Source organism: Spodoptera frugiperda, chromosome 7 (assembly GCF_023101765.2).
Source record: "Spodoptera frugiperda isolate SF20-4 chromosome 7, AGI-APGP_CSIRO_Sfru_2.0, whole genome shotgun sequence".
NCBI classification, from domain to species: Eukaryota; Metazoa; Arthropoda; class Insecta; order Lepidoptera; family Noctuidae; genus Spodoptera; species Spodoptera frugiperda.
The window spans coordinates 1,219,203-1,232,695 of NC_064218.1; the positions used below are offsets into that span (position 1 = coordinate 1,219,203).

The window sequence follows — 13,493 nt, forward strand, 5'->3', positions numbered from 1 at the left end:
CATTGTAAACAAAATTGTAGCTTGGTTGTAATTTGTAATATAATATCTTGAATGACTTGTAATGTAACAAAAAGGCCCCTAATTTCAAGCAGATTTTAGATCTCTCGATAGGCACAATGGGATAGATCCACATAAAAGTGATAAAATATAATTCAAAAAATCTACATATGAAAGCACGGAGATAAGAAACATAAAAATAGGTAATGTATTCTAGGATATATATTAATATATAAAAATATATTGTATAATTTTCATAAATCGAATAATCGGTTTGTGTATTCGTATAATAATAATTTATTCCAAAAATTAAGATCAAAATAAAGTCTCAACTTTGCCTTCGTGTCCCAAAATCTACATGTATTTCTTAAAGTTAATAACTATTATTTATTTTGAATGTTTTATTATTTTAGACTAACATTATTTATTTATTCGAAATATTTAGTCGAATAACTGAAGTCTTGAATCGAATAAAAGATTCGTTTTAGTAACCCTGACGAATGCTAAAAATTATAAATATAGGTTGTCTATGGAATGACTTTCATTTGACGGCTGTCTGCCACATCCGGCCCTCGCACGAAAGGGTCCTTCTTTTTGAAGCGTACGCCATAGCTGGCGTATGGTAGTTTATTTTATTGAACGAAAAATCTATAACCATCCAAAATGGTGAGTATTTAATATGATAAATATGTGCTAAAAAGTGTTCCCAAGTGACTGTGCTATAGTTTCGCGTTTATATTTTACGAGTTTCGGGTATTTAAAGAAAATAAAATACAACATTCTTCACGACGACCGTCTTTGTGATCGGATGACGTTTCCAAGTGTTGCGGTGATTGATCGGTGTCGGCTTAAACTCGTGTAAAATGGACTAGAATAGCTTAAAATCACCGCAAATAGGCAGTAGAAGCTGAACGAATCGTTATAAATATGAAACGTGCGTGTTTGAAGTGTTCCATCTGTGTTGTGATGTTGGATATGTTGACGAGCTGTTTTCTGGTTTGTGCAGGTGAATTTCACCGTAGACGAGATCCGTCAGATGATGGACAAGAAGCGGAACATCCGCAACATGTCCGTCATCGCTCACGTCGACCACGGCAAGTCCACCCTGACGGACTCGCTGGTCTCCAAGGCCGGTATCATTGCTGGCGCCCGTGCCGGAGAGACTCGCTTCACGGACACGCGCAAGGACGAGCAGGACAGATGCATCACCATCAAGTCGACGTGAGTACTTGCGTCACCACATGGTGCAACCGGCGCCCTTTGTTTGCTTTCTAGCATTACGCCCAGTCGGCAATTATGTCTCCTTGAACTTGACTGCGGCGGTTTTAAGTTATAACATGTCGCAATTTGAGGTTATACAATGTTAAAATGGGTTGTAGATTGAATATCATACTCGAAACTAACCTTATTGTTAAAGTTACCGTTTAAGTTATTATTAAAATGGACAGATAAACTTTCACAGCATCCATATTTGTCTAGACATGGTTGCCAATGCATTTCCCATTGTTATGACAACATAGTGATGTCATGGCACTAGGTATCAAAATCAGCTGATAGTTGTCTAAAACTGCAACTATCCAATATTGATGCACTACTATCCTAGAAATACTGCAGTAGCTTCATATGTTGTATGGTTATGCAAATTCATTGTTTTGTAAGGATTTCATAACATGGTGACATGTAAAATATTTTGCTAAGATGTTATTTCAAATGATGATTGTTCTTTACCATTAAAAACTGAATATCACTGAAGATCTTCAGAACGGCCATCTGACGTTTTTAATAACATTAGGTTCATACAACATGTTTAAGACTTTGCATAACTTTGGAAATTCTTTCCCAGCGCTATCTCTATGTTCTTCGAGCTCGAAGAGAAAGACTTGGTATTCATCACCAACCCCGACCAGCGTGAGAAGAGTGAAAAGGGTTTCTTGATTAACCTCATCGACTCACCTGGACACGTTGACTTCTCATCTGAAGTAACTGCTGCGCTCCGTGTAACTGATGGTGCTCTTGTGGTCGTAGACTGCGTCTCAGGTATGTAGCAATAGGAAAATCATGAAAATATTTAAATCAATAGAAGCAATTTGACAAGATGTGGATTTTTTTTTATCTAGAAATGTGTTCCATATGGGAAAAAATGGAGCATCTGTTGAGCCTTTGTTCCATTTCTATTGTGTAATGTTAGGTTATTGAATTATCTCCCAGACAACAATAGGCTCACAAGGGACTAGCAAGCAGATGGAAAGTTATTGTTACATCTAGAACTATTCACATCTGCCAGCTCCTTTGAGGAATTGAAAATGTAAAATGTTTTTTCTAACAAAGTAATTTCCTTTCTGTAGCACCCTCAAAATAGTTTCTTTAGCTTTCTTTTTTGTCCTCACAGGTTATGCAATACCTATTCAGTTGCATTGATTGCACAATTACATAAGTTGTGAAATGCTATGTTCCTAATAGTTGCAAATCATGTCTATGTTGTAGTGACTATATATTACATAGTCATTAATTGACATTTAACTTTTACCCTTATCAATATCACTTGATAACACAGGGCTTTATGTTTATCTAGCCAGCTTTAAACAACAATTTTATTATTACATTATACAACTTATAATAAATTATTATTAACAACCTATCTTAGATACTTTAGAAATCCAATTCTGAAATAGACTATCCTCTATCCTCCATTAAAATGATGACTACCTTTAGCACACTAACAATGACACATTTCCATAGGTGTGTGTGTACAAACCGAGACTGTACTGCGTCAGGCTATTGCCGAGCGTATCAAGCCCATCCTGTTCATGAACAAGATGGACCGTGCTCTGCTGGAGTTGCAGCTGGAAGCCGAAGAACTGTACCAGACCTTCCAGCGTATTGTTGAAAACGTGAACGTCATCATCGCCACCTACAACGACGATGGTGGTCCCATGGGTAAGTCTATCTCGTATTTTTTTACAGATTAGATTACTTAGCCGGAGCTATCTCCCTTCCTGCTGACTTGTTTTACTTTTTGTGCGTGTTGAACGCGTGTTTTATTTTCTAGTTATCAGGCTGTTTTCATGTAAATGTTTTAAGAAAAATCGCAAAAAAATTCACGTGTTTTGAATACGAAAGTTTTGCCTACTGATAAAAGCTAAATCGATATGTTTCGAGAAAATAGTTCTTGAATGCTTACTTGATTGGTTATTATTTCACACAAACAATGAAAATGAAAAGGTTATTTCTACAAAGTTAGAATCCAATTTATCAAGTTGTTCTAGACAGACGCCCACGTAACTTCAATGCCCTTTCGCTGGCTCAGTGGGACTGGATCAATAATTGTATTTCAGTCGTACTCAACCTACTACCTGCCTACGCTTTATTCCCCTATGCCAGTGACGTAATAGCACTCGCGAAATTAGACGGGAACCTTCCACTAGAACAAAAGACGTTACTAAATACAGGGTCGGATTGAGACCGGCGGGCCCTGGGTGCAAAACGACCAGGGTCCCGGTATCATCTCGTTTTTACAACTTGGCTGTGACTCCGGCCAATCGGGGGGCCCGTCAGTTAAAGTACAGACTAAGGTCAATCCGCTGACATAATGACATTGAAATCTCAAATCCAAAATGAATTTGACGCTGCTTTTGTATTTAGTAAGCCGTTCCCATACATCCGATGGCATTCATTGTTAATTACGTAGGTAGACGCCGAATGACATGGTATCCGGTATTTATAAACCAGTTCATCCATTTTTTTTTTACAATGTAATGTTCTTAGCAGACGTGTTTTAGCAAAAAACTAAATTAGGTTTGTAATCTCTTATAAATTATGCCTTAGTATAACTGATATCTGGTAATTAGCTAAAACTCTGAAAAACAATCTATGCGGTAGATCAACAATATAAGTAAATAGTTTGAATACAAATGTCGCGTTATCATGCCGCGGGCGTGTTCGTCACGTGTGGGCAAATCGGGCGATCATTGATAAACAGCGCCAAGGTCACGCCGCGGGCTCTTCGAATATTATCATTGTGTAATTTTTACATTACCTACCGCTAAATAATGCGGATTATCTGAAACGTTCCATTTCATGACTTGCGTTTTTATTATATCGTAGCTACTGAAAATCGAGCCCTATTTTAATAAAAGAAAGTTATTGAACTTCAACCTTTTGTATTGTAGTCCTTACAGAAAAATCGATTTACTTTCCAGTTGATGTAATTTATTACTTATCTTGGTACAATAGATAATAATAATAGCCGTACGTTAGTGCAATGAAGGTTGCCAGGTTCAACGATCTTGAGGTTACGACTTCTTTGCCGACTCGATCGATTTTATATACTTTTACAGTTATGTTTAAAACTACTTTCACTGAAGGAGCTTTTTATTTTATAATGCAGATGGTCGATATTCTATTAATTTATTCTAGATTCAAATAGAATTGAATTTTAAATGGAATGAAATGAGGACTTCGTAATACTTTTCTTTATTAAGGGGGTTTTGTTAAGTGGATAGTTAGGTAGGGTCTTATGAATCGTCCCATTGATACTGGGTAAAGTACCTATGCTATACACCAGCGGCAGACCGGGACGGAAAGTAACCTCTCAATATAAAGTCAATGAATTTGTTAATAACTTTGACAATTTCAACATTTGTTGTGATACATTTTATTCACGAACTTAGCCGAATTATGTCATGTGAATAACTCGCTGAGCAATAAATTCCACTCCACCTCATAAGCAACGACAGTGTGCTCAAAATTCCTTGTGCTTTGATCAGGTGAGGTCCGTGTTGACCCCAGCAAGGGTTCCGTCGGTTTCGGATCCGGTCTCCACGGCTGGGCCTTCACCCTCAAGCAGTTCTCTGAGATGTACGCCGACAAGTTCAAGATCGACCTTGTCAAGCTCATGAACAGGTAAGTCCAATGGGATACAAATTTTTTTGTTTTATTTTTTTAGCGACCGACTCGATTCTGAAATGTTACCTGCAGACGCCATGCCCTTTTTTAACTGTGCTTCTAAACCGCATAGGTAGATGTTCTACATAAAAAAATGCGTTATCGAAAAGGCTTTATTTAACATCAACTTTAGTTTATTCTAATATTTGTACATTTTGAGGTTATATTCGGCTGCACACGTGTTACGAATGGCCCCGAATGGGGTTACTTCCAGAAATATCTCCCGGTTATAAATACCATAAGTTATTTTGTAGTTGTTCCTAGCACATTACGGATATTCTGAATTTTATCGGAGTTTTCCTTGAAACGAATAAGTTACCTAAGTTCCCAACTGCAGCATTGCAGATGCACCGAATGACGTGTAGCGCGCATTGATTTGTGGACACGTGACCTCGAATGTAACGGTTAAACAGTGGCCACCGACGCTGCTTTCGTATTTTAAACCTTATGTACCTAATGTAAAAGGGTCATTTTCCGCTGTACTCCCGATGTTTGATGATTAGTTAATGATTGACGCCATTTGCTCGTACGTTAGCTTCGAAGCCTAAGCTACGTTCTAGTTTCAACTTCATCAATAATCGCTTAACGCGACATGTGTACACCGCGCTGCCGTAATTACTTCGATCCAGGAATGAAATGTTAACACAACGATATCGTATAAAGTTACTTTATGGCCTAACTAATGTTCAATTAATAAGTTAACGATGTTTATGATTTACTGATGTTTTTACTATATAAAGTTTATCAGAAACAAAACTTTAGTGATAAATGTTTCATTCTCATATTTTACTAATATTTCGGTATTAGTTAGGTGTTTCTAGGATTTTAGTTAAATTGTCCCATTGATACTGGGTAAAGTAATATGCTATACACCAGCGGCAGACCGGGACAAACATTAAATCTCAATTGGGATTGGTGAACTGCTCAAATATTGACTTTTTACAACGATTATTGAGATACATTTTGTTGCTATCAAGAATATCAAATAACTATGGCATGGCGATGACGTAATCACAACGTAGTTCGCTAAGAAAAAACTTGTAGCCGAGTTTCAAGGCAACTTTGAATTATAAGAAGTACTTCAGCAGGTACATAGCTGTGTTTTCTAGGAAATAACATAGTCATTCTTTTGAGTATTCTAGAATTTCTTTACTTAAAGTTCTGTGCCCAGGAAATACAATTATTTTAGTGCAAATGCTTATTTCCTAATCTCTATCTTAGACTGTGGGGAGAGAACTTCTTCAACGCCAAGACCAAGAAGTGGGCGAAACAGAAGGACAATGACAACAAGCGTTCCTTCTGCATGTACGTGTTGGACCCCATCTACAAGGTGTTCGACGCCATCATGAACTTCAAGAAGGAGGAGATCGACGGCCTCCTCACCAAGATCGGAGTCACCATCAAGCACGAGGATGCTGACAAGGACGGAAAGGCTCTGCTTAAGGTATGGAACAACTTACTCACTGTCTCTTACACTTATAAAATACTTTTTATACTCATGTGAACTTGGAGTCTTAGTAAAATAAAATGTGAAGTCTAAAAATACTACCTATGTCATTTTTTGTTTATATGATGTTTCCTCATACGGTGACATCATAAAAAAATTACAATCTAGCTTAAATGCTAATGAGTAATTCAATTTTGACTTAATTTGCTAGGAGAGTACCTATGTCATATTAGAAAAAAAAATTCAATGCTGAGTCCCAAGTGTTGCCAGTTACTTACAATAAGGATCTGGGTGTCAAAGTGGACTAACAGTGTACTTCATACCGGAATTGGTTGTAAGACTCCATAGCTTGTGACCCCATTAATGTGTGAGACACTTTCATTATATTTATTACCCTCCTATATTTATATAATGCGTGACTATAAGACTAAATTACTAATTATTTGTTTATCGTACAGGTGGTGATGCGTAGCTGGCTGCCCGCCGGTGAAGCTCTGCTTCAGATGATTGCCATCCACCTGCCTTCCCCCGTGGTGGCCCAGAAGTACCGTATGGAGATGTTGTACGAAGGACCTCACGATGATGAGGCCGCTATCGGTATCAAGGTAAATAAACACCAATATTTACAAAAGAAAAGAAAACAATTTCTCTTCCAATATTATGTTCTGATTAATCCTAGATGGTGTTGTGCTTCATTGATTCAGTTTTTTTACGCTATTATTTTGTCGCTTCTGTATATGGTGCTAATGTTATTCTCGTGTTGTTTAGAACTGTGACCCCGAAGCTCCCCTCATGATGTACGTGAGCAAGATGGTACCGACCTCCGACAAGGGTCGTTTCTACGCCTTCGGACGTGTCTTCTCCGGAAAGGTCGTCACTGGACAGAAGGCCCGTATCATGGGACCTAACTTCACCCCTGGCAAGAAGGAGGTAAGTTGACGACATCAATATTTCTATTTGAAAGTATAAAGAGAAAAGATTTGTCATAAATGGTAATAATCATTTTTTTGTTTTCATAGGATCTGTATGAAAAGACCATCCAGCGTACCATCCTCATGATGGGACGTTACGTTGAGGCCATTGAAGATGTGCCCAGCGGTAACATCTGTGGTCTGGTCGGAGTTGACCAGTTCCTCGTCAAGACTGGAACCATCACCACCTTCAAGAACGCCCACAACATGAAGGTAAATAAAATATTATTTGTTTACATTACTAAAATGAATTAAAATATTTACTTCACCAATTTATTTTGATATACCATTAAATAAATTATAATGTTATTGTTCTCCCCAGGTCATGAAGTTCAGTGTATCGCCTGTCGTGCGTGTCGCTGTCGAGCCTAAGAACCCCGCTGACCTGCCCAAGCTGGTCGAAGGTCTTAAGCGTCTGGCCAAGTCCGACCCTATGGTACAATGTATCAACGAGGAGTCTGGAGAGCACATCGTCGCTGGTGCCGGAGAGCTCCATCTTGAGATCTGTCTTAAGGTAGGAATTTTACTTTTACTTAAAAAAAAAAAAAAACAAATTCTATTGAGTCCCAAGTGTTGCCAGTTACTTACAATAAGGATCTGGGTGTCAAAGTGGACTAACAGTGTACTTCATACCGGAATTGGTTGTAAGACTCCATGGCTTGTGACCCCATTAATGTGTGAGACATTTTTTACATTGAAATCACTAAATACTCTATGTTAGAATACTATTATAATGATGACAACTTTGCTAACAATTTGTATCTGTTTACACAGGACTTGGAGGAGGACCACGCTTGCATTCCAATCAAGAAATCCGACCCTGTCGTATCTTACCGTGAGACTGTTATCGAGATGTCCGACCAGATGTGTCTCTCCAAGTCGCCCAACAAGCACAACCGTCTGTTCATGAAGGCGCAACCCATGCCTGACGGTCTGCCCGAGGACATTGAAGACGTAAGAACCAGTTTGTTCACATTTATCTGTTACCATTCCCTTCCGGCACACCGTGCCGCGCCGTAGCGGGACAGCTGCTTGTCGGCTGCTCCGCGAAGATGGCTGCGGCGTGCAAACGAAGCATAGCAACATAAACCTGCGTCTAAACGCTGCATAGGACCTCTATCTTTATGTCCAGAGACCGCATGCTACGGCGCGGGAGATACATTACTATTTACTATTACAATGTTTTTATTACATATCAAGTTTGAAATTAATAAAACGTTACATTTCTATGATACAGGGCAAGGTCAACCCCCGTGACGACTTCAAGACCCGTGCCCGTTACTTGACCGACAAGTACGAGTACGACGTGACTGAGGCGCGTAAGATCTGGTGCTTCGGTCCCGAGGGTACCGGCCCCAACATCCTGGTGGACTGCTCCAAGGGAGTGCAGTACCTGAACGAGATCAAGGACTCCGTGGTCGCCGGTTTCCAATGGGCCGCCAAGGAGGGAGTCATGGCCGAGGAGAACTTGCGTGGAGTGCGCTTCAACATCTACGACGTCACGCTACACACTGACGCTATCCACAGGGGTGGCGGTCAAATCATTCCAACCACGAGAAGATGTCTGTACGCCTGCCTGCTGACCGCGCAGCCCAGACTCATGGAGCCCGTCTACTTGTGCGAGATCCAGGTACGTGCCGCATCTGTAACACGCATGCTGTGTGAGATTTTACCACCTGCTATTAATCCAGTCTATGTAACAACATAGTTTACTATTTAATCATTTGAAAGTTGTTCTTGCTAGTGAAAGTAGTATAATAACAAAAAATATAAATAACTATTTTACATAAGACTGGATTAAAAGCATAATGTATATTTACAAAGTATCAGCTGTGAATGTATCCCAGCATGACCCCACGTTTTTCCTGAGCGGACTAGCATGCACAGATTAGTACCGCCTTTCCGAGACGTGGCAGATCAACAGTTCTTTGTTTTGGCATTGTCACCCAACATACACCTTGCCTGAATAGGGGACCTAACATTCTTACAAAATTATAACAACCCTTGATTATTGGAATATCCTCAAAGCAATATATTTGCTCATTGGTGTCAAGTACTAAAGATACCAAAACTTATTACAATACAATTCTAAATTTGTTTATCTGTTACAAGATACAACAGGTATGCAGTGTTTATAAATAATACTGAGTCAATGAAGTGCATATTTAAATAATATGTTAATCAATTTAAAAGCACTAAAAGTATATATCGAAAATAAACTATGTCGAAAGAACTAGTGCACAACTTTACCTTGTGCTCTATAGTCAGTATGCATATGAAATAAAAATAATCACTAGAATAAAAGTAGCACATGGTATGCACTAAGTAGTTATCGACATAATTACATAGTGCAGTTATGTCGTAAATAGAATTTGAGAAGGTTTTTTTGTAATATCTGTATTAAAATTTTGAATTTATATATTGAACATGTTTATTATGGTGACATGGTCATTATTTAATGCTATACACTTGACTATACATAGTTAATACTTTGCAGTGTCCTGAGGTCGCTGTCGGTGGTATCTACGGTGTCCTGAACAGACGTCGTGGTCACGTATTCGAGGAGTCTCAGGTCGCCGGTACCCCCATGTTCGTGGTGAAGGCGTACCTGCCCGTCAACGAGTCGTTCGGCTTCACCGCCGACTTGCGTTCCAACACCGGAGGACAGGCCTTCCCGCAGTGTGTGTTCGACCACTGGCAGATCCTGCCCGGTGACCCATGCGAGCCCAGCTCCAAGCCTTACACCATTGTGCAGGTTCGTACACGATATCGTTATGAAGTTGTTAAGTTCTGTCATTTTGCCTTTACCTTCCGGCACACCGTGCCGCGCCGTAGCGAGGCAGTTGCTTGTCGGCTGCTTCGCGAAGATGGCTGCGGCGTGCAAACGAAGCAAAGCAACTTAAACCCACGTCTAAACGCTGCATAGGACCTCTATCTTTATGTCCAAGGACCGCATGCTACGGCGCGGGAGATACATTTGTTTATAAGCTAATTTTATAACTCAAATAATTTGGTTCCTATTATTAATGCGATTATTTTTGTATTTGCAGGATACAAGGAAAAGGAAAGGACTTAAGGAGGGTCTGCCTGACTTAAATCAATATTTGGACAAACTGTAAACGTCGTAGCTAATGCAATCCGAACTGTAATATATGTAACATTATTGAGCGCGCCTCACGCACCACACAACTTTACGTTAACATTACGAAATAATTTTATTTTAACATACATGAATGTATCGCCTCAATTAAGTTAAGTGTTAAGCACGACGACGCTGGTCGGACCGTTTGTTACTGAGTGACAGGTGTTACTGTCACACGATATACTAAATAAACTATTGAAAATATAACAGTCTGTTTGATATGAATCGCTATGATGTCGGGAACCATGATTCATTAATTGTACTGTAATTAATTTTTAAATTATAATTTTTCTATTGTAAACAACCCTCGTCTTTTTATTTGGCTGTAAAAGTCACAGAGCATAAGGTGAGTTGGCATTTTGTTAGACAAGCTAGATTCTGGTCTCACGCTATTCAAATGAGGCCAGAAATTAGCTCCAAATACATTACTGCATAGTGTAAATGGAACAACTTGACTAATGAACATCTTTGTTTTACAGAAAATTATCCAGGGACCAATGCTCAAAATGGTAAGAATATTATATAATAACTATACAATACACTTAAATTAAAAACCCAAACTTATAGCTTTTATAAAATGCAATGTTTCAAGTAAATTTAATGATGATTATCACAGACCTGTACTGAGTAATGAGGAAACAAATTATATCACACTGAATAATATTTACAAATGAAACATTACATTTAAGGTAAATTATTTTGTACTAATTTTCCATTTATTTTTGCCACAGGTACTATGGAAACCTACATGAAGTCCTGCTATTCCACATTATTATGTTTAAAAAGGTAAATATTATTTTTTAACAGAAGACTTCACTTTCTGAATCATTTCTAAGATAGGTATTGTGATGAAAAGACAGCCTTAGTCACAATTAGTGCAAAGTATAACTATCTGTTATACTCATAGACATTTAATTATTACTCAAACTATTCTTTAGTTACGATTCTGTTCGGAAAACAATAGCTAAGAACTGTGTTTAAGTAACCATAGTCTTTGTGTCGTGTGAGATAACAATCTTCTACCAACCACAGTTCTGAGAGTCATTTAATGACATATCTTTTGTATTTACACTACTACATATTTATATTGCTGGTGTCATGATTTCTCGCAACAAATAACTAAAATGATGATAAAATTCCTCCTGATGCCATCGTGACGGTTTTTACAAGCTCAACAGGACTGATAATATTTTTTTAACTAGAAAATTATGTTAAAGTAAGAAGTTTATTTATAATGTATGTCATTATTGTTGCAGGTACCACCGATGTATAGCATGGGTTGCGATAACGGCTGATCGATTAGATTAGGTAAGTACTTTAATATAAATTAGACTGATAAGATTACTTATCGACAGTATATTGGTCATAAAGTCAATTAGAAGGCATATCAAGTTGATTTTTTTAATATATTTATTTAAAATGATGACAACACTGTTCTAGATGCCCCATGACGGTTTAACAAGCTCAACAGGCCTGAGATAATTACTTACTTAGTCTTTATAAATTATTATCAATGAAAACTAAAGTTAGTTTATCTTCACAGGTGCAATCTGTGTGCAACATGCGTGTGGAGATTCAGTAACAGTACAACTACAACTTTAGAATGCAACTACAATAGGTAAGATATAAGTCAAATACATGAATATGAACAACAAGTAATTTACGTAATTCTCTTATACATATCTGCAAGATCCACATTTGCACGTAGTTATTTCATTGGACATTCGTATTTTTACTTTCTTTTTACTTTTCATACCAAACATGTTTCTAAAATGATGAACTATCACAGACCTGTTCTGAATTATTTTGAGGTCAATTTTTATTGTTACTGATTAAACTAATCATCATAAATTACAATTTATAATTTTGTATCCAATTAATTAATTGATTCTTTTCTATTTCAGGTACTATCAGAGTGGGGCGATTCGATTTGTGATTATTGTTAAAGTTTTAATATCTAAATAAATAACTGAATATACCATAACTTTGTTTTATTTTGAATATTCTGCAATGTGTAGTGGACTGGATTTCACAAATTCTAAAATGTTCGTCAAATTCTAAAAGGATCTATAAACTGCTAGCTAATTACAATGGACATTCAACTTGCCTAAATGCCCATGAAACTGAGAACACAGAAAAATGTATTAAAATTGTACAAATTCATAATGCACGGTTGCCGCAGTGGCTGTGCTACTGGCCGCTGTACAATTTATCTTTGATTCGAATCCCGCACGACAGAACTCTGTGTGATGCATAAAGTGTTCATGGCTTTGTGTGTTGCATTTATTTGATTTTGTATAAATATAACCACTTGTGGCTACCGCACATTCTTACAACCTAGTCCCTTGACTAGGCCAGGCGCTAAGCAAGCCATCTGCCTGTGCGGACTAGAACGACGGAGCAAGGCAGTTCCCAGTGCTTCCCCTTAGATTCTGAATATTTTGATTCTATATAAGTTCGTTCGTTCACTAGTCTACTTTCATTCGTTACTCGTTGAATTCTAAAAAAAAGTGTCGATATTTTCCCAATGCTATCTATTAGTTTTTGGATCGGCATAAAACAAAAAAAAATTACTCTCACCAGCTTCTACCAGCGGCTTCGCCCCTGTTCCCGTGGAAAAATATGTATCTTATTTCAGACCATAATCTGTTCCCATTCCTGTTTTAAATTTTAATCCGTTACCTTTAGCCATTTTAACGTAATTTAATAACAAAAATCTACATAAACTTTCGTATTTATAATATTAGTAAGATACGAATTCTATTCATGAATAATGCTTATAATGATACAAATATTGTCCTTTTTTATAAATGTGATAGTGCGATGAATTGTTTCGTTGTAATTGACATTTTATTTTCCTCGGATTTTTCGACATTTTAATTCCGAAAATATTCAGAATTTTCTGTTGGTATAGTACCAAATACGGTGTCGAGAACTATCGACATGTAGGTATTTCTACATCCCTATCTGTTTTAAATTCGTTCATTCATTC

General features: G+C 37.7%; 1 protein-coding gene and 1 long non-coding RNA gene across 2 annotated transcripts; both read left to right on the forward strand.

Annotated features, from left to right (window-relative positions):
• Positions 1-501: 501 nt before the first annotated feature.
• LOC118265757 (translation elongation factor 2) lies at positions 502-10,805 on the forward strand. Its single transcript, XM_035578888.2, has 14 exons — positions 502-663; positions 1,004-1,218; positions 1,841-2,034; positions 2,737-2,934; positions 4,764-4,899; positions 6,163-6,385; positions 6,847-6,993; positions 7,157-7,318; positions 7,408-7,572; positions 7,682-7,873; positions 8,134-8,313; positions 8,597-8,989; positions 9,857-10,114; positions 10,410-10,805. Exons 1-14 carry the CDS (start codon positions 661-663, stop codon positions 10,476-10,478), a joined length of 2,535 nt encoding a protein of 844 aa, XP_035434781.1. The 5' UTR covers positions 502-660; the 3' UTR covers positions 10,479-10,805.
• A 218-nt stretch (positions 10,806-11,023) lies between these two features.
• Positions 11,024-12,482, forward strand: LOC118265758 (uncharacterized). The gene is made up of 3 exons (XR_007705496.1): positions 11,024-11,287; positions 11,758-11,809; positions 12,045-12,482. It is a non-coding gene; the product is annotated as an uncharacterized LOC118265758 (long non-coding RNA).
• The last annotated feature ends 1,011 nt before the right edge of the window (positions 12,483-13,493 follow it).

What these genes read in the sequence shown, in the direction of transcription:
- LOC118265757 (XM_035578888.2), top strand. An exon ending in CGACGATGGTGGTCCCATGG is followed by an intron (nt 2,935 to 4,763) that starts GTAAGTCTATCT and finishes TGCTTTGATCAG; the next exon opens with GTGAGGTCCGTGTTGACCCC. An exon ending in AGGCCGCTATCGGTATCAAG is followed by an intron (nt 6,994 to 7,156) that starts GTAAATAAACAC and finishes CGTGTTGTTTAG; the next exon opens with AACTGTGACCCCGAAGCTCC.